Genomic DNA, 22,054 nt, shown 5'->3' with positions numbered 1-22,054 from the left:
TATTCTGTGTAGAAACGTAAACAAAGTTGAGTCTTAGTGTTCTCAGGGTTCTATTCATTAGTGTATACCATAGCAAATGTTGCAAAACGTTTTTTTAATCAAAGACTTGTTTCTTATCAGTTCAGGTTCAGGTAGTCCATCCCCATTTCTGTCCGTTTCCTTCCGTTTGATGTCTAGTGAATTTACACAAGGCTAATCTTGGATTCCCCCCATCAATATCATTCGTGATGTGAACAAGTGCACACTCGGGGAGGGCGGAAAGGTTAGAGAATCATAGGAAAATGCGGGCTTCAAGGTTTGAGGTCGAGCATCAGGAAACTATTATTCTTCTCTCTGAAGAGGAGACACACACACAAAATACCCTCTGCAGAATAAGGAGCCAGGCACCAGTTTTAAAATAATCAGCTTTAAACATTCACATTCGTGAAGAAATTGCATCTTGACGACATCAGACATTCCTGCAGAGGGTGAGGGGGGGGCTTGCTGACCCTGACCCCATCACAGTATTATTAGCCTTATCCCACACACAGGGCTAACACACTCTCTGCTGCTGTGGCCTGTCTGTCACCAGCCTCCATGACTTCTATGACCTGCACGACTTCAGCTTTCCCTTCCTTTATTCCATCGCCTTGCCCCTCTTCTGGCTCTCACTGGTCCTTAAGTGCTACATATCTCCACAGTTTGCCTCTCTCCTCCCCTCCCATCTCCCCATTCCCAGGCTGCATGTTGAGGCTGCTGTATTCACTTACCCACCTGTCCAACCCATTAGTGATGTGACGTCTGCAAAGAGCCTTTTTACATGCGATCGGGCATTTGATATCATTCCAACCCTTTGCCCATTGTAACACAGTGTTAGATTCAATGTAGTCCGGCTGTCTGGAAGAAACAGCTCTTCAGCTAACATCATACCATACTGAATATGGCACTAAATTAAACATTCATATTCAATGGCAGATATTACATATATTATTACTAAAACAAACGTTCTTCTGTTTAGTATAAACACTTTTTCTCAGTGCTATGGTGACCGCCACTTCAACCTGGTATGTTCTGGAAGAAATGCCCAAGCATGATGCTGGTATATATTGATTCTCCTCTAACACATCACCATTAACTGCTCACTTTCTCTAAAGTAGTTTGTACTGTGCTGTTGTTACTTCTGGTTAATTATACAAGTCTATTGGTCATTTCATGTACAGCTTCCTGAATAGTCTTCACTGTGCAGCCAAAACAAATTCCCTGGACCATTCTCACACCTGCTGTCTCCTTAACTTTCATCACTGAGCATTCCCTCCTTCTTTTCTTCAGCCTGCTCAAACTGGTGGTGGTGGTATCACACTGCCACTTCTCTGTTGAACTCTTTCTGAATGGTCATCTCCCTATCAAACGCACTAACAACCCTAGCCCTGTCTCTCAATTCTTCACACTTTCTGAAGCTAAAGTGACTATCTGACTCGCAGCAGTAAACCAAGCTACCCACAACTAATCAGAAAGGAAGCATCAGACCACCACTTTCTTCTGTACTAAATAAGGCTGTTGTCTAAAGGAATTATCACTTAACAATCACAATATCATCAGAGTAAGGTTATTTATAACGGAGGAGGTGGGAGTCAGATATAGTATTTCAGGTGCTTGCCTATTGGTCTGTGGATGAATCTACTTCCATAAACAGAAAGATGGGATTTCCTTGGCCATTGGGAATTGCAATATATACCATCTTATGATTCCATCTGCTGCCGTAGCCACTAGCCGGTCTCACCCATCCCTCCTCCAAAATCTGTCACGCTCCTCTTCCTGCTCAGCTCCTAGGTGAGAACTGCTCTTCTTTAAGCCGTCTCTAGCTTGACTGCTCTGTGCTACTGGTGAATTGTTTGGATTTATTCAGTGGTCCATCTGGTTTCAAGTGAGTTTGTGCCGGTTTATGTACGGGTTCTATTTTAAGGCTTTGGGACTTATTGCTTCTTTGTTTGGATGTGGTGGTTTCTGTGGTGGGTGTTGCCTATTAAAGCATTTTGCCTGGTTTCATGCAGTTTCAATGAGATATTGTCAATCCGTTGATGATTAGTGTAGGTTTTTATGGAAGTACAATGCAAACATTTGTGAAGGAGACATTATCCAGCACTTTCTACATTACACGAGGACAATCTAGGTTGTTCTAGACCTAGATGCTGTTTATGTGGGCTGTTTGACATTACTAGACACCTTTAACTGATGGATGTGAAATGCGATACCCCCAGTGATTATCTTGGTGTCAACGCAAACAATTTTTCACTATATAACACAGATGAGGATTTGGCTGGAATATAATCTCAAACACGGAGGATGTTATGTTGGTTGTGGAGATGGGAAGGCATAAAGAAGCTAACGCAGGTTGCCAAATTGGATAATAAAGTAGATCATAGAGGATTATACCAGGTTATCACTGAGGTAATATCAGTTGTTACCTTCGTCCTGCAAGGGTAATGTGATGAAGTGATTGTCACATTCTAAACGTGTCTTTCTTTGTGTGTTGAAGGTAATCCTGCATTTTATATCAATGTTTAATGAAGTGTGGCATTACACATCAAATTTTAGATCAGAATTTAATACCCACAGTGTTAAATGTAACACTTATAAATGATATGTGACCCACCAAAATAGTGTAAAACTAACAATTGGTTCCCTAACACCATTTATTAGAGTCGATGCTGTTATACTTTCTCCATGTTAGGGAATAACACATGTAGTGTTACAGTATTTGGGGGAGGGGGTTGTTTTAACACTGTAGGGTGTAAAGCCATGTTTGCATATTTTCCAGCATGCCTTTCAAATCAAATGTATTTATAAAGCCCTTCTTAAATCAGCTGATATCTCAAAGTGCTGTACAGAAACCCAGCCTAAAACCCCAAACAGCAGGCAATGCAGGTGTAGAAGCACGGTGGCGAGGAAAAACTCCCTAGAAAGGCCAGAACCTAGGAAGAAACCTAGAGAGAAACCAGGCTATGAGGGGTGGCCAGTCCTCTTCTGGTTGTGCCGGGTGGAGATTATAACAGAACATGGCCAAGATGTTCAAATGTTCATAGATGACCAGCAGGGTCAAATAATAATAATCACAGTGGTTGTCGAGGGTGCAAAAGGTCAGCACCTCAGGAGTAAATGTCAGTTGGATTTTCATAGCCGATCATTCAGAGTATCTCTACCGCTCCTGCTGTCTCTAGAGAGTTGAAAACAGCAGGTCTGGGACAGGTAGCACGTCCGGTGAACAGGTCAGGGTTCCATAGCCGCAGGCAGAACAATTGAAGCTGGAGCAGCAGCACGGCCAGGTGGACTGGGGACAGCAAGGAGTCATCAGGCCAAGTAGTCCTGAGGCATGGTCCTAGGGCTCAGGTCCTCCGAGAGAGTGAAAGAAAGAAAGAATTAGAGAGAGCATACTTAAGTTCACACAGGACACCGAATAAGACAGGAGAAATACTCCAGATATAACAGGCTGACCCTAGCCCCCCAACACATAAACTACTGATTTCAATTAAATGTAAGCAATACCTACCCATGACTGTGTTTGTAAGTGACAGAGACATGGTAGTTGCATTCAATAACATTTAGCCCTGAAATGACCTCCTAAGTGAATGTGTTTACATTTAAAGTAAACCCTTTATGACCATATATTATACATTTCATAAGGCCTTTAGTTATGGCCTAGTTATCCTCGACATTGTGGTATGAAAATCCTTGCACATCAGACCTGCAAGTCACAATACACTGGTTTGTGAAGTGATTAGTAATTCCTATCAGAATCCAGCCAGATGGAGGAAATCCAACAATTTGAATATTTTATCACTCACAACCTGCATTCAGAATGATTGCTATGGTGAACGACTTGACAAACAACACTACCTAAACCATGTAAACTGGAATAACCATCTCAGTAACGGGTGCAATAAATCCAACCCTTTACAGATTAGATTGGTTTAGAAAATGTAAGTAATTTACCTTTGATATAGTTTAAGATAAATTAATCAATGTGCATGCAGACAGAGATATTACAACTATTTCTAACAATCAATCTGGAACAAAGCTTGTTAGGAAATATGATAACAAGTACCCCTTCTACCTGCTTTTCAATCAGAGATTTAACAGAAATGTCACTAGCAAACATAGTCATGGGTGGTACCTCTAAAATTCACTCGAAAGGCACCCTGGGAAACACATATGCAAATAAGACTTTACACCCTGCCTACAGTGTTAAAACAACACTCAAAAACCAGTTACTGTAACACCACAGGTGCTAATTCCCTAACACTGAGAAAGCATCAACTGTAATAAAGTGTTCATTTAAGTTGGAATTTGCAATACCCATAGTGTTAGGGACCCTAAACTCTTGAGGTGTTAGTTTATCAACACTTTCAAAAGTGTTAGTTTAACACTATTTTGGTGGGCCACGTATAATGACTAAGAAGGTGTTCAATTTAACACTGTGATTTTTTTTACTGAGGATAGTCAGTGTCCATGGTACCATCTGCCAAAGATAAAGATTCAAAGCCACATCTCATCCTTTATGAAAGCACTGGGATTATCAATTTACAATACATTTTTTACAAGAGATTTAGGTTCAGCAGATTTATCCAGAGGCTTTTATTTTGGTGTTTGACAGGTCTTCTAACCATAAAAGGGCAATCTGTGATTGGTACATCCATTTTTTTACTTTTAAATTAAATATATATAGCTGTTTTTGAATTTGAAAGTGATTACATTTCTCCAGCCCCATCCCACCGCTGTTTACCAAAACAGTGTTAGGGTGGCCACTTTATTAATGTTTGAATCCCCGATTGCCCCTTTAAACAGTCAAAGCTCTATTGAAGTGCTGGATCAAGTGGACTTTTACAGGCAGGTGAGCCCTTATTTCAGATGTGATGATGTAACATCTCTGCCATCTCAGGGATATTCTAGAGGGTAGGCTGGGCATCAACAGAGGTGGTATCAGGTTGTTGATAATCTCCCAGCCTTCCATTATGGAGCTACTCAAGGAGAACAGCTGGCCTTCATATTCTTAGACTAATTTAGACCCTGCTGCTTTTCCAGGGCCAAATGGCCCTCACTTGTGTTGGGAGACTATAGTGTTTCCCCTCAGCCCTCACTTGTGTTGGTAGGCTATAGTGTTTCCCCTCAGTGGAACAATTATGCATGACTGCCCTGTAGAAGGAACTTCCATGGTGATTAAACTCAGCATAACTTCTGATTGATCCTCCTTGAGAGATTGCTGGAGAGATTAATTGGTACATCTGTTTAGATTAGGTGAACAAAATAATATCTAATTATCTCCACCTAAATTCCATAAATGTTCGTCTGAAAAATAAATTGAAAATACATCAACAATTTGGTAGTTTGATAATCAACATACTCAACATTAGAACATGTCAAAAGTTAGGACATTTGACCATTGTAGTTACAGTATATATCACATAAATGTACATAGTTGTATTCTGTAAAACAAAGCCATGCAGCTGATAACAGAAAGTACACATAAAAATAAATATGTTTCCCACTTGCAATTTGTAAATCTGAAAATGTTTTGCAGCCTAAAGCCTGTTGGGGCTAGGGGGCAGTATTTTCACGGCCGGATGAAAAACGTACCCAATCTGAACAGGTTACTACGCTGGCCCAGAAACTAGAATATGCATATTTTTAGTAGATTTGGATCGAAAACACTCTGACGTTTCTACAACTGTTTGAATGGTGTCTGTGAGTATAACAGAACTCATATGGCAGGCAAAAACCTGAGAAAAAGTCAAGCAGGAAGTTGAAAATCTGAGGTTGTAGTTTTTTTCAAGTGATTGCCTTAACTGTATACAGTGACTTAGGGTTCATTTTGCACTTCCTAAATCTTCCACTAGATGTCAGCAGTCTTTAGAACGATGTTTGAAGATTCTATAGTGAATTTGATGGGAATTACAGCACAAGGAAGTAGGTGTCCCATTATAAGGCATGGGCTCAGTCATGCGCAATGACTTGACTTGAGTTCATATTCACTGCTAAAGAGAACGTATAGGTCAGGTTGGAATTTTATTCAAGATATATGATAAAAACAACCTAAAGATTGATTCTATATATTGTTTGACATGTTTCTACAAACTGTAGTATAACTTTTTTGACTTTTCGTCTGGACTAAGTAAGCATGCGCGTTGTGGATTTGGATAGTGAACCTAACGCGCGAACAAAATTGATTATTTGGACATATATATGAACTTTATTGAACATTTATTGTGGAGCTGGGGTGCCTGGGAGTGCCTTCTGATGAAGATAATCAAAGGTAAGTGAATATTTATAATGTCATTTCTTAGTTTTATTGACTCCAAGATGGCGGGTTTCTGTTTGCTTGTTGGTGTCTTCTGGGCTGTACTCAGATAATTGCAAATTGTGCTTTTGCCGTGAACCTTTTTTGAAATCTGACAAAGCGGTTACATTCAGGAGAAGTGTATCTATAATCCTGTGCATAACACTTCTATATGTGCATAACACTTCTGATGAGTATTTCTGTAATATGTGTGCTCATTGTGCTCATTCACCGGAGGGTTGGAGGGAAAACATTTCTCAACATTACTCGCCAAAGTAAAATGCTGTTTTTGGATATAAATATGAACTTTATCGAGCAAAACATACATGTATTGTGTAACATAATGTCCTAGGAGTGTCATCTGATGAAGATCGTCAAAGGTTAGTGCATCATTTAGCTGTGTTTTGGGTTTTTGTGATGCATCTAGTTGCTTGGAAAAAGGCTGTGTGATTATTTTTGTCAATGTACTCTCCTAACATAATCTAATTTTATGCTTTCGCCGTAAAGCCTTTTTGAAATCGGACAATGTGGTTGGATTTACGAGAAGTTTATCTTTAAAATGGTGTAAAATAGTTGATTGTTTGTGTCACATCCTGACCAGTATAAGGGGTTATTTGTTGTTGTAGTTTGGTCAGGACGTGGCAGGGGTGTGTTTGTTTAGAGTGTTTCGGGGTTTGTTGGGCTATGTTCTGTTTTAAGAAGGGTGTTTGTTTAGTGTTTAGGGGTTTGTTGGGTTATGTTCTAGTATGTCTATTTCTATGTGGTGTTTGTTGGGTTGACCTTCAATTGGAAGCAGCTGCTCCTAGTTGCTTCTAATTGAAGGTCCTATTTAAGAGGGGTGTTTCGCGATGGGATTTTGTGGGTAGTTGTTTCTTGTTTAGTTCTGTGCCTGACAAGACTGTTATAGTCATTGTTTTGTATACGTGTGTTTTTTTTCCCTTCTTTCTGCCTATTATAAAGAAGATGAGTATACACATTCCTGCTGCGTTTTGGTCTAATCCTTATGACACCCGTGACAGTTTGAGAAAATGGAATTATGAGATTTTAGCTGTTTTGAATTTGGCGCTCTGATTTTCCACTGGCTGTTGTCAAAATCAATCCCGTTAACGGGATAAGAACGGGAAGGGGTCCCCTAGAGGTTAAAATAATTGCTATATATTTTGTCAACGTTTATGATAAGTATTTTTGTAAATTGATGTGCACATTCACCGGTGTTTTGGTGGGAATACATTTTCTGAACATCACGCGCCAATGTAAAATGCTGTTTTTGGATATAAATATGAACTTTATCGAACAAAACATACATGTATTGTGTAACATAATGTCCTAGGAGTGTCATCTGATGAAGATCGTCAAAGGTTAGTGCTTCATTTAGCTGTGTTTTGGGTTTTATTGACACATGTCCTTGCTTGGAAAATGGCTGTGATTATTTTTGTGTATGTACTCTCCTAACATAATCTAATGTTTTGCTTTCGCTGTAAAGCCTTTTTGAAATCGGACAATGTTGTTACATCAAGGAGAAGTGTATGTTTGAGAAAGTTGAATTATGACATTTTGTTGTTTTAATTTTCCGCCCTGATATTTCACTGGCTGTGTCCCGCAGGTGGGACACTAGCGTTCCATCTAGCCCATAGAAGTTAAGAAAATATTTAACTGACATGACAGGCGATTGGCAATGCAGTAATTGTATTTCTTTTAATTAGCTTGAAATTTATATGAAATAATGACCTTTTTTTTACAGGGTGTGAAATCAAACAAACGCCAAGATGTCGGAGTGAGTAGCTTATACATTGACCACATCTCATATTTTTGGATGTTGATGTATAATACATGAAAATTAACATGATATTTTCTCTCACCTTTTCATACTTTTATCTCTTCAGGAAAAAGATGTCTTCGAGTCGGAGGCATTACCTGAAGGTAAACACTTTCAAATATCTGATCTTAATTTGATACTTGTCAACAACTATCAATACAAGGAGAATAGAGGGGAACACAAGTATACAATATCTCAAGGTTCATGTTTTACACGAAATTTCCTAAATCTGGTATGGTTGGGCTTTTCATACGTGTAACCTGCATGCCTCATGTCTCCCAGAGCTTGATGCTCTCCATTGCTAAAGGCTTACTGGAAGACGAGGCAAAGGAGAAAGAGCAAGAGAGAATAAGATGGATGGCGGAGAACTGCCCTCCCCTGTCCCTGCCAGGGGGTACTCAACAGTTACAGGTAAACCAAACAATCAATCAAGGCAATACTATATAATCCCACAATTTAAAGTGGTAGTTCACTCAACAATCAAAATTTGGTCAAACCCCAAATCAATGTAAAATATATGCCTTCATATATAAGATGATTACATAATTAGTTACTGTATTGAATAAAGTGTTCACTATTATGATTAGTAGTAGTAGTAGCAGCAGCAGTGATGGTAGTATATAATCATTTTATTAGTATAATGATGATTATTATTAATGCTTGATTTTTGTTGATATCACCTCAGGAGTTCTTGAAAGAGCTGCATCATAAGATTGACGTGATAGATGAGGAGAGATATGACCTGGAGAGCAAAGTGAACAAAGCCACTAAGGAGGTATACTGTATTCACTTTACCTCACACCTACTAAAACTTGGAATGCATTCCATGAGTAATTATGTGGTGCCGGTTAGATCAATGTTGTTCTCCTCTTCTTCCATTGGTCAGATTGAAGATTTGAACATTAAAGTTATTGACTTGAAGGGCAAGTTCAAGAAGCCAACTTTGAGGAAAGTACGTATGTCTGCTGATGCTATGCTCCAGGCTCTGCTGGGCTCCAAGCACAAGGTGTCTATGGATCTGAGATCCAACCTGAAACAAGTAAAGAAGGAGGTCAAAGAGGAGGTGGGTAACTGTTCAGTAAGGTAACAGAATATTGTAGAGATGTCACTTTGGGTAATCTCTCGTGGATAGATGCACGTAACATAAATGGTGGTAGAATCTGGTGACAGACTGGGATGAGACGACTAACAACTTTGTTGCGAGACTCAGATTTTTCATCACTGATCATTTGGACAAATCACAATTTCGCAGGTGCTCCCATATTTCAGAAGGGGAGGGGACATTTGGCCCATAGACTTGTACAAAACTGGCTGAGAGTTTCCGTTTAGAGGGGTAGAGACTTCACAAGTCTCGTTAGTACAAAGTACATTTTATAACACGTCTCCCCCCAGGACTTAATCAAGATTTTTGTTCTGAGTGTCTGAGATTAGCCATTGGCAGACATTATTGTCCAACCTGAGGCCTTGTTAATCTACTCTGAGGTTCATCACTGAAATGAGTTCACACATAGATAAGCTCAGCAGAGCGCACCCATGTTATAAGGCTGTTTGATTTGATGTTGTATAGAGTTGCCAAACCACTGAAACAGGGTCAGATATATTTTCATAGCATTTGGTTCATGGGTCATCTACAGCTATACAACTGCTCCACTCCGACATGACGACATGTTGTTTGGCTTCAGCACTCAAATATCTCAAGGTTATAATTTACTGAATTTATAACCCTGAACTTTTGACTATGTTGCTATTGCAGGATAAGGAACTGCGTAATGTTGGAGACTGGCGTCAGAACATTGAAGACAAGTCCGGAATGGACGGGAGGAAGAAGATGTTTGAGTCCGAGGGTTAATTTAGTCTATAATTTCCCTGTATAGATCCCGCTAAGCAACACAAAACTCTCACTTTTTTGAACATTTCTCTTATTGAGCGCTATGGTATCATTTGAACCAGTGTATGTGTCGGTAAAATGAAAGGACAATTAAATGTTTTGAGTGGAACAGAAGCGTGCGTTAATAAATGCTTTTCAGTTTGCCACAATTTCAAGTACCTATGTGATCAGATCTGTTTTCTCTGTCTTGTCTAAATGTACCTCTAGTCTAAAACATGTGTTATGTTTGTTAGTTCAAATATATATGACAAACATATTTTCTGCCAGTTTTTATCTTCTTTTGTTATTCCTGATGTAACATCTATTGTAACAATAGACACAATTGCCTTACAGTACATGTAAGCCTGACTAGACTGTGCAGTATGATAGGCACAGTGGTATCACGTGATATGGAGTGAAGTGCCACCAATGTCTATCCCTCTAGAATCATATTCACAAGTCCTCTAGAGGAATTGCCAGCCAGTGATTTACAACCTGACTGACAGATATAATGTGACCTGACCACATTAAGCCCTCAGTAATAGCACATTCTGACCTTACCCACTGGGCATGGACGTCAATTCAACGTCTATTCCACATTGGTTCAATGTAATTTCATTGAAACATTGTTGATTCAACCAGTGTGTGCCCAGTGGGTAGAGGTTTGGCTAATTGTATGTTCTGGTTTGCTAGAGGTACAGTATCAGTTGATAGTAAACAGTAGTTAAGAAACAAGCAGAGCACTATTGGTCGTTGTCTGGGTAACCACTTATTGGATATAAAGATGTTGTCAGGTGGTGCAGCTGTGGAGTGTGTGAGTGAAGAGGAGAAGAACTCTTCTTGGGAAGTGGGGTAAGTGAGGTGAGCCACGAGGCAGGCCTACTGCCTGGCCATGGCTCTGTTAATTGATTAAATATGTGAGAACTGATTACAAATGTTAGTAATTAGGTAGCATTGATGGATGGTTTCAAGTAGCACTCAAGATGTTTCCAGTTTCATTCTTCCATCCATAGTGAAACATTGAGTTAGTAGAGGAAAAAGATATCCATGAACCATCCTTGTCCATCTTACTTGTCTTTCAGTGGGAGATCTGAAAGTGACAGAACTGTCATCAGGTCCTTTGGGCGCCTCAGAAGCCACGGGCATAAATCTCAGACACATGATGCCTCCGAGGTACGACCAGTTCAATAGTTTGGCATCCTTTTACGATAAACATCATGGCTGCCAGTTGCACGTCTGGCCTTCTGAAAATGTGTGAATTATAGCATTCTCTATTACTGTTGGTGTGAGTGGCCTTTAAAGTTCTGAGTACTGGCCATGCATGCTCCTTATGGGTGATGGCATATGCTAAATAAAAGATGATGAAATAAGAACAACCATCTTGAAGGACGTGTTATTTATACTAGAGCCGCTGGGGGAGGGGAGGGAACAGAGAAACACCATACTGTATTTCATGACCTTGTCAGCCCATTGGTTTGGTCTGTAATCCGCTTCCATAAAGAGAAATGGAGGATTATAGCGAGGGATCAGAAAATGCAATATATACCTTCTTAACACTTGAGCTGCCTGCGATCAGTCAGTCAGTCAGTTGGGGATCCCTTAACAAGCCTGTGCTGCTGTCTTTAGTCCCGAGGTGAGAACCAACGCTTACAGTATGTCACTCTCTGTCTGTTTTGTACTTCTAACTAGTTAGACACTATCTGAAGGAGAGAAGATTTATTAAGATTTTACTCAGGTTTTAGTTTTCGGAGAAACTACATTTTTCTAGCTATGATATACAGAAGCATTGTGGTCTTTGCGCTAAATTATTCATGAGAAATTGCAGAATTATAATGATATGCCTATTTAATGTCAATACTTGGCTGTTGGTTGAGGAAAATAAGATTTTTTTATAAAGATTTTAGCATGTGAAATGCATTTTAGTTTGTGAAATGAATGTGAATTGTATTGTGTATTGCAATTGTATTGCACTGTAGCTAATTATTCATTTGTATTTGGTTGTTATTGTTGGCTCTAGTCCAAGAGTGTTAAATGTCTTTCCTGTAGTCATAAACTGATGTGTTTGGATTGTTGCTTTATGTAGTAATGCTCTTTTTATATGACATCTTATCCTTATTCAAATATATTTAATGTCTGTCACTAATGTTTAAATGACTCAAATGATATATAATTAGAAAAATATTGACACCAAAGTTTTAGAAATCATAACTCAATTACTCAATTACTTGGCTTATTTCAATACATTTTATAGATATTTTATTTGTTTTGTACAGTATTTCATGATTTATTTTGTCGGTGTATCTTAATTTGTAAACTTTCAATAGTAGTATTTGCATAAGAAAATGTTCTCAGGTACCAGTAGTGTATTGAATGTGTTTTAGTGAGCAGACCGTGTAATTATCTATGGGGTGATAAATGATAGATGTAAATGGAGTGATGATGTGACATGCAGAAAGGGTACACCACCACAAGACATAAATCTGAAAGCGATTGTCAAATGTTTTCCTTCCTCTCAACACTATATTTTAGACATACCTACACAACCTGTTACAACATTATAGACATATGTATCTATATATATATATATATATATATATATATATATATATATATTTGTCCAGATTGCCAATTAGGTGATGTATCAGAGATGTCTATAACGTTGTAACAGGCTGTGTATGTATGTCTAAAATATAGTGTTGAGAGGAAGGAAAACATTTGACAATCGCTTTCAGATTTATGTCTTGTGGTGGTGTGTGTATATATATATATATATATATATATATATTACACATACAGTACCAGTGAAAAGTTCAGACACACCTACTCATTCAAGTGTTTTTATTTATTTTGACTATTTACATTGTATAAAAGTAGTGAAGACATCAAAACTATGGAATAACACATATGGAATCATGTAGTAACCAAAAAAGTGTTAAACATATCAAAATATATGTTATATTTTAGATTCTTCAAAGTAGCCACCCTTTGCCTTGATGACAGCTTTGCACACTCTTGGCATTCTCTCAACCAGCTTCACTTGGAATGCTTTTCCAACAGTCTGGAAGGAGTTCCCACATATGCTGAGCACTTGTCTGCTTATCCTTCACTCTGCAGTCCAGCTCATCCCAAACCATCTCAATTAAGTTGAGGTGGGGTGACTGTGGAGGCCAGGTCATCTGATGCAGCACTCCATCACTCTCCTTCTTGGCCAAATAGCCCTTACACAGCCTGGATGTGTGTTGGGTCATTGTCCTGTGGAAAAACAAATGATAGTCCCACTAAACGCAAACCAGATGGGATGGTGTATCACTGCAGAATGCTGTGGTAGCCATGCTGGTTAAGTGTGCCTTGAATTCTAAATAAGTGTCACCAGCAAAGCACACCCACACCATCACACCTCCTCCTCCATGCTTCACGGTGGAGCCACACAGATCATCCGTTAACCAACTCTGCCTCTCACAAAGACATAGCGGTTGAAGGCAAAAATCTCAAATTTGGACTGATCAGACCAAAGGACAGATTTCCACCGGTCTAATGCCCATTGCTCATGTTTCTTGGCCCAAGCATGTCTCTTATTATTATTGGTGTCCTTTAGTCGTGGTTTCTTTGCAGCAATTCGACCATGAATGCCTGATTCACGCAGTCTCCTCTGAACAGTTGATGTTGAGATGTGTCTGTTACTTGAACTCTGTGAAGCATTTATTTGGGATGCAATCTGAGGTGCAGTTAACTCTAATGAACTTATCCTCTGCAGCAAAGCTAACTCTGGGTCTTCCTTTCCTGTGGCAGTCCTCATGAGAGCTAGTTTAATCATAGAGCTTGATGGTTTTTGCAACTGCACTTGAAGAAACTTTCAAAGTTCTTGAAATGTTCAGTATTGACTGACCTTAATGTCTTAAAGTAATGATGGACTGTCGTTTCTCTTTGCTTATTTGAGCTGTTCTTGCCATAATATGGACTTGGTCTTTTACCAAATAGGCTATCACCTATACCTTATCACAACACAACTGTTTGGTTCAAATGCATTAAGAAGGAAATAAATTCCACTATTTAACTTTCAACTAGGCACACCTGTTAATTGAAATGCATTCCAGGTGACTACCTCATGAAGCTGGTTGAGAGAATGCCAAGAGTGTGCAAAGCTGTCATCAAGGCAAAGGGTGGCTACTTTGAAGCATCTCAAATATAAAATATATTTTGATTTGTTTAACACTTTTTTCGTAACTGTATGATTCCATATGTGTTATTTCATAGTTTTGATGTCTTCACTATTATTCTACAGTGTAGAAAATACTAAAAATTATTTGTAATATTTTCTACATCTACAATAGACTGACATTTTTACGAGACCCGGTCCAAAATCTGTGCTATGTGATGTTTGAAAAGACAACATTTCACTAGCCGGCGGACTAGTTGGGTACATTTTCAACTAACCCGGTGTGAAAAGTTCTAGCCATCGTCAACCATAATTTCTATCCCTGCATGTCAGCTCACAAGAGTTGCTGTACTGTAAATACATCTATGCCTGTTTAGTTGAGCTTATTGAAGCTGGAGTGATACTATTTCAATTAAACATTTTAAAAGTAATGTTCAGCTCTGTGAAGTTCCCTCTCTTCTGCAGGTATGAAGGACGAGAGTTTTTCAGAACTGTACTGCTTTAAACAGTATTATTGGACATTCATGGCTTTGGTTTATTGCACAATAAACTCATCTGAATTTGAGTCTGAAAAATAATCACCCCGGATAGAAAAAGAGATGCTATTAAACACATTTTTATAATACATACACTATCGTTCTAAAGTTTGGGGTCACTTAGAAGTGTCCTTGTTTTTGAAAGAAAAGCTGTGTACTACTCCCTTCACAGAACAGCGCAAACTTGCTCTAAGCAGAATGGAAAGTGCACCGGGGCCTCCCACTCCTCTTTCTATTCTGGTTAGAGCCAGTTTGCGCTGTTCTGTGAAGGGAGTAGTACACAGTGTTGTACGAGATCTTCAGCTTCTTGGCAATTTCTCACATGGAATAGCCTTCATTTCTCAGAACAAGAATAGACTGACGAGTTTCAGAAGAAACTGCTTTGTTTCTGGCTATGTAATCGAACCCACAAATGCCGATGCGCCAGATACTCAACTAGTCTAAAGAAGGCCAGTTTTGTTGCTTCTTTAATCAGAACAACAGTTTTCAGCTGTGCTAACATAATTGCAAAAGGGTTTTCCAATGATCAATTATCCTTTTAAATGATAAACTTGGATTAGTTAACACAACGTGCCATTGGAACACAGGAGTGATGGTTGCTGATAATGGGCCTCTGTACGCCTATGTAGATATTCCATAAAGAAATCAGCCATTTCCAGCTACAATAGTAATTTACAACATTATCAATGTCTACACTGTATTTCTGATGAATTTGATGTTATTTTAATGGAAATTTGCTTTTCTTTCAAAAACAAGGACATTTCCAAGTGACCCCAAACTTTTGAACGGTAGTGTATATTCAGTGTAGTTAATCATGGAGAATGGAGACAGTGAGTGAGTACAATGAACTGACCTGATGGAGCAGCAGCAGTTATTTTTGAGACAAGGCCTAACGTCTTGGTCATCTAAGGGATGTTCTAGAAGGCAATGGCAGAGCTGCTGGCAGGGCTGGCACCACCAGCTGCGGTGTTGGGTTACTGTGACCTCTCGGAGACAAGCCTACAATAACACAGAGCCATTTTAGACTAGATCTGGGCCCAATTTAGATCTCCTCAACACAAGATAACTTCCCCATCTCCAGGGAAATAATACCCAGAGCCTAGACCAAAGATTTGGAGTCGACTGAGTTTAAGGAATTCGGAATGTATTCTTATCACTTGTCTCAATTACAAAAGCAAGTAAGAAGACCGTTGTAAATCATAGCTGCATGCCATGGCCCCCGTTGGAAGTAGGGCAGAACAGGGATAATTGTAAAAAGGGACAGACACAATTACACAAATTAGAAATAGCCTAGAGTACTCTCATTCAATGCGCTTAAAAAATATATACTTTTTTCAGACTTTGACTACTTTTTTGTATTGACCGGTCCAGCATTCTCCATGTACCTTATCCTATATAATAGAATCAGTAATCTTACTGGTGTAGTTGTGTAATTGGTATAGTTGAGGATATACCAGTATTGTTGGTAAAATGTTGGCTGTTATGAGTACATAATTCATGATTACTATTGTTTTGCATTTCTAGGAAGTGAAGACACAAAACAGCCAAGATGGCTGAGTAAGTATAGACCAATACATTGTCTACATGTTGTGTTTCAAGTGTTTAGGTAGTTGTACTTAATCTGACTTTCTTTCCTTGGTCCAATAGCAAGAAAGGCAACGTGTCCTCAAGTCGTAAGCACACTCTGAAGGTAAGGAATCCCACACAGCCATTCCTTTAATGTTTTACGTAGAATAAAACATTTAATAATGTATAAAAATCACAATATAACATACTTTTAAAAAGTAGTAAAACAAAGGGAGATATAGGTCAATTATCTGTCAACTGTCATAATTTGTCTCCAGAGTTGTATGCTGGCACTTGCTAAGGATTGGCTTGAAGCTGAAGCATTAGAGAAAGTTAAAGAGAGGGAGAGATACATGGCAGAGAACTGCCCTCCTCTGGAGATGTCCCACTCCAAGGAAGATTTGATGGTATGATATTCAGATATTCAAAGACAGACAATATGAAAACATATCATACCTGCTTGATTCAGTGTGTTGTATGAATTGTGCTTCTATCCGATTCAGCTGTACTAAGTTCAAGCATAAAAATAGGTATTATATGAAGACAGTTACATTTTCCTTTGTTGCATTCTTTCATTAGGAGCTTTGCAAGAAGATGTACGACAAAATTAATGTGATTGATGAAGAGAGATACAACTTAGAATATAAAGTGATCATGGTTTGCAATGAGGTAAGCAACTGTCTTGTCTGTTCCTTTTTTTTAATGCTTCAATATAAATATACAGTGCCTTCAGAAAGACTTATTCCACATTTTGTTGTGTTACAGCTTAAATTAAAAATGGATTAAATAGATTTTGATTCTCACCTATCTACACACAATACCCCACCATGACAAATTGAAAACATGTTTTTAGACATTTTTGCAAATGTATTGAAAATGAAATACAGAGACATCGCTGAGTAAAATCACCTTTGGCTGTGATGACAGCTGTGAGTCTTTCTGGATAATTCTCTAAGAGCTTTCCACACCTGTATTGTGAAACATTTGCCTATTATTCTTTTCAAAATTCTTCATTCTCTGTCAAATTGGTTGATCATTGCTCGACAACCATTTTCAGGTCTTGCCATTGATTTTAATGTAGATTTAAGTCTAAACTGTAACTCGACCACTCAGTAATATTCACTGTCTTCTTGGTAAGCATCTCCAGTATTGATTTGGCCTTGTGTTTTAGGTTATTGTCCTGCTGAAAGGTGAATCAATCTCCCAGTGTCTGGTGGAAAGCAGACTGAACCAGATTTTCCTCTAGGTTTTTGCCTGTGCTTAGCGCCATTTCGTTCCATTTTTATCCTGAAAATTTGCCCAGTCCTTAAAATCCCTGAGCGGTTTTCTTCCTCTCTGGCAAAGTTTAATTAATAACATCACCTGGATCAAAGAGATATTCAATGTCTGTTTTATTTTTTTACCCATCTACGAATAGGTGCCCTTCTTTGCGAGGCATTGGAAAACCTCCCTGGTCTTTGTGGCTGAATCTGTGTTTGAAATTCACTGCTCGACAGAGGGACCTTACAGATAATTGTATGTGTGGGCTATAGAGATGAGGTAGTCATTCACAAATCATATTAAACACTATTACTGCACACAGAGTGAATCCATGCAACTTATTATGTGACTTGTTAAGGCTTGCCATAACCAAGGGGTTGAATACTTATTGACTCGAGTCATTTTAGCTTTTCATTTTGTAATTGACTTGAAAAATGTCAAAAAATAATTCCACTTTAACATTATGGGGTATGGTGTGTAGAAAAAAGTTTATGAATGTTAAATTCAGGCTGTAACAAAATAACATTTTGAAAAAGTCAAGGGGTGTGAATACTTTCTGAAGGCACTGTATATACAATATATATATATATATATATATATATATATATAGTATATGATAAATATATTTATATATATATATATATATATATATATATATATATATATGATAAATATATTTTATATGTATACAGTTCCTCTGTTGAGCCCACCTGAATCACAGATTTTCCTGTTCCAAAATTCCACCCACTAGGTTTTAGACCTAAACATCAAAATAGTTGACCTGAGGGGAAAGTTCAAGAAGCCAGCTCTGAAGAAAGTGCGTATGTCTGCTGATGCTATGCTCCAGGCTCTGCTGGGCTCCAAGCACAAGGTGACCATGGATTTGAGATCCAACCTGAAACAAGTGAAGAAAGATGAGAAGAAAGAGGTGGGTCTATTAGGTTGGATATCGCATCGGGAGACATTGTCAATGTTGAACGAACTTTAGGCCTTGATATTCTACACTTCATTGTCTTCTGACCCTTTCTACCATTACAGGATAAGGAATTGCGTGACGTTGGTGACTGGCGTAAGAACATTGACGACAAGGCCGGTATGGACGGCAGGAAGAAGATGTTTCAGGGAGATAATTAGATCATTGGGCTGTGTTTGTATGATGTGACTGACTACTGTCCTGTAATGTCTTACTGTCAACCACATACTGATTGATACCCATTACAACCAGTACTGTAACTATATGACACATCTTTGTTTCTTTTGAAGACACAAAATAAATAGAAGGAAACAGAAACAGAGAGTAAGAAAGTCTTAGGAAGATGTGTGTAATGGTCTGTCTGTTGGATTACTGCTTTACTCCCTGTAGTAGAGTAGTCTACTGTACAGTGACAAACTTTTCAAATAAATGATCTTAAGGAAATCATTCAAAATTTATATTACTTATATTTTGTCATTCTGATACACTAAGAGAACTAAAATGCTAAATCTTGCAACCACTATAGTGGTTCCCTGGTAATGTTCTAGACTGGAGTGCTGAGTTGCCCATATCTCTTTCTTTTCAAAAGTCATATATGCAGATCACTCCTATAGTTAAAGATGCGTTATAAAGGTTTGGATTAATTTCAGACAGTAGTTTTGAAAGTAGTGCTCAAAAGTCAAAACGGGCTCCTGAAAATTGTGCACAATTGTATGCAACGTCACCCATTTTGTATGATACGTTACATCCTCCAAATTAAAAAAAAAATGAATCACCTTAAAATCCCGTTCAATCTCTTTAATACTCGTCTCCGATTTTCTAGTCTAATTTGAGCAGCATGTACAGTAACACGTTTCTAGAGGTTTTGAAATCAATGCTTTCTGTCATGTTGTACCACGTTATCTGGAACATTATTCAGTTACTGTTGGATAAAAAAAACTTAATGTTAAGTAAAATCATGAGATTTGTTTTATAGATTTTATATTTGTTTTTAAGAGTTATTCATTCAACAGTTCAGGCTAATGTGAGAAGAAAAAAACGTCAACAATTGGGCTCAGCAATTTTTTCTGCAGTCTTTTTGAGGTCTTTGTCATTGTCACTGAAATTAAGGTGAGTTACTTCATTATTTTGCATTTTTCCCTTTTGTATTACAAAGTAAAAGCAAGTAAATTATTTCATTGTTCGCTTCTTACAATTGAAACAAATTGACTAAGCAATTTTATGTTTTCAAAATTGTAGTTAACTGTTTCCTGTCTACAATTTGCATTTACTGTAATTTATTACTTTCCTACTCTCAACAGATAAATACTCACTTAAACATCAGATGGAATCTTATTGATGCTTCAGTGGTAAGTGTCTTTACAGTGCATTCGGAAAGTATTCAGACCCCTTGACGTTTTCCATATTTTGTTATGTTACAGCCTTATTCTAAAATGGATGAAATATATTTTTTCCCTCATCAATCTACACACAATACCCCTTAATGACAAAGTGAAAACAGATTTTTTTTGTGCAAATTTATCAAATAAAAAAAAACAGAAATACCTTATTTACATAAGTAATCAGACCCTTAGTTATGAGACTCAAAATCTAGCTCAGGTTTATCTTGTTTCCTTTGATTGGACATGATTTGGAAAGGCACACTCCTGTCTATATAAGGTCCCACAGTTGACAGTGCATGTCAGAGCAAAAACCAAGCCATGAGGTCGAAGGAATTGACCATAGAGCTCGAGACAGGATTGTGTCAAGTCACAGATCTGGGGAAGGGTACCAAAAAATGTCTGCACCATTGAAGGTCCCGAAGAACACAGTCGCTTCCATCATTCTTAAATGGGAGAAGTTTGAATCCACCAAGACTCTTCCTAGAGCTGGCCGCGCGACCAAACTAAGCAATCGGCGGGAGAAGGGCCTTGGTCAGGGAGGTGACCAAGAACCCGATGGTCACTCTGACAGAGCTCCAGAATTCCTCTGTGGAGATGGGAGAACCTTCTAGAAGGACAACCATCTCTGCAGCACTCCACCAATCAGGCCTTTATGGTAGAGTGGCCAGACGGGAGCCACTCTTCAGTAAGAGGCACATGACAGCCCGCTTGGAGTTTGCCAAAAGGCTCCTAAAGGACTCTCAGACCATGAGAAACAAGATTCTCTAATCTGATGAAACAGGGATTGAACTCTTTGGCCTGAATGCCAAGCGTCACGTCTTGACGAAACCTAGCACCATCCCTACAGTGAAGCATGGTGGTGGCAGCATCATGCTGTGGGGATGTTTTTCAGCGGCAGGAACTGGGAGACTAGTCAGGTTCGAGGGAAAGATGAGCAAAGTAGAGAGAGATCCTTGATGAAAACCTGCTTCAGAGCGCTCAGGACCTCAGAATGGGGTGAAGGTTCACCTTCCAACAAGAAAATTACTCTAAGCACATGTAACCGATGTGAAATGGCTAGTAGTTAGCGATGGTGCGCGCTAATAGCATTTCAATCAGTGACGTCACTCGCTCTGAGACTTGAAGTAGGGTTTCCCCTTGCGTTGCAAGGGCCGTGGCTTTTGTGGCGTGATGGGTAACGATGCTTCGTGGGGTGTCAGTTGTTGATGTGTGCAAGGGTCCCTGGTTCGAGCCCGGGTTGGGGCGAAGAGAGGGACTGAACCTACACTGTTACATTGATGCTGTTGACCCGGATCATTGGTTGCTGCGGAAAAGGAGGAGGTCAAAAGGGGGGTGAGTGTAACCGATGTGAAATGGCTATTTAGTTAGCGGTGGTGCGCGCTAATAGCATTTCAATCAGTGACGTCACTCGCTCTGAGACTTGAAGTAGGGTTTCCCCTTGCGTTGCAAGGGCTGTGGCTTTTGTGGCGTGATGGGTAACGATGCTTCGTGGGGTGTCAGTTGTTGATGTGTGCAAGGGTCCCTGGTTCGAGCCCAGGTTGGGGCGAAGAGAGGGACGGAACCTACACTGTTACACACACAGCCAAGATAACGCAGGATTGGCTTCGGGACAAGTCTCTGAATGTCCTTGAGTGGCCCAGCCAGAGCCTGGACTTGAACCCGATCGAACATCTCTGGAGAGACCTGAAAATAGCTGGTCAGCAACCCATCCAAACTGACAGAGCTTGAGAGGATCTGCAGAGAAGAAAGAGAGAAACTCCCCAAATACAGGTGCCAAGCTTGTAGCGTCATACCCAAGAAGACTCAAGGCTGTAATCGCTGCCAAATGTGCTTCAACAAAGTACTGAGTAAAGGGTCTGAATACTTATGTAAATAAGATATTTCAAAAGAATTTTGCATACATTTGCAAACATTTCTAAAAACGTGTTTTTGCTTTGTCATTATCATTATAGGGTAATGTCTGTAGATTGACGAGGGGAAAAAACAATTTAACAATTTTAGAATAAGGCTATAAGGTAGCAATGTGGAAAAAGTCAAGGGCTCTGAATACTTTCTGAAAGCACTGTATATTGAGGATATGTATTTATTCGTCCAGTAGCACAGTTTACATGCATATTATATTCTGACAAATGTAACAAGTTATTTTAAGACACAGTGGCCGTGAAAGGGGGTGTTGGGATATGCAAAA

The 22,054-nt window shown here is 39.0% G+C and overlaps 2 protein-coding genes across 2 annotated transcripts; both read left to right on the top strand.

Annotated features, from left to right (window-relative positions):
- The first annotated feature begins 1,695 nt into the window (after positions 1 to 1,695).
- LOC106584519 (troponin I, fast skeletal muscle) lies at positions 1,696 to 10,172 on the top strand. Its single transcript, XM_014169916.2, has 7 exons — positions 1,696 to 1,809; positions 8,052 to 8,084; positions 8,194 to 8,230; positions 8,409 to 8,537; positions 8,812 to 8,901; positions 9,013 to 9,189; positions 9,880 to 10,172. Exons 2-7 carry the CDS (start codon positions 8,077 to 8,079, stop codon positions 9,973 to 9,975), a joined length of 537 nt encoding a protein of 178 aa, XP_014025391.1. The 5' UTR covers positions 1,696 to 1,809; positions 8,052 to 8,076; the 3' UTR covers positions 9,976 to 10,172.
- Positions 10,173 to 11,590: 1,418 nt separating this feature from the next.
- On the top strand, positions 11,591 to 18,737 carry tnni2 (troponin I type 2 (skeletal, fast); the record flags this gene model as incomplete). The annotated part of the gene is given in 7 exon segments (NM_001123660.1): positions 11,591 to 11,626; positions 16,210 to 16,242; positions 16,333 to 16,375; positions 16,530 to 16,658; positions 16,831 to 16,920; positions 18,263 to 18,439; positions 18,550 to 18,737. Coding segments are annotated over 6 exon segments (543 nt in total). The 3' UTR covers positions 18,646 to 18,737.
- Positions 18,738 to 22,054: the final 3,317 nt, after the last annotated feature.

Source organism: Salmo salar, chromosome 23, assembly GCF_965601325.2.
Source record: "Salmo salar chromosome 23, fSalSal1, whole genome shotgun sequence".
NCBI lineage: Eukaryota > Metazoa > Chordata > Actinopteri > Salmoniformes > Salmonidae > Salmo > Salmo salar.
The sequence above is the reverse complement of the archived record's forward strand: the minus strand, read 5'-3'. Positions and strand labels throughout refer to the sequence as shown.

What these genes read in the sequence shown, in the direction of transcription:
- LOC106584519 (XM_014169916.2), top strand. An exon ending in GGGGTACTCAACAGTTACAG is followed by an intron (nt 8,538 to 8,811) that starts GTAAACCAAACA and finishes ATATCACCTCAG; the next exon opens with GAGTTCTTGAAAGAGCTGCA. An exon ending in AGAAGGAGGTCAAAGAGGAG is followed by an intron (nt 9,190 to 9,879) that starts GTGGGTAACTGT and finishes TTGCTATTGCAG; the next exon opens with GATAAGGAACTGCGTAATGT.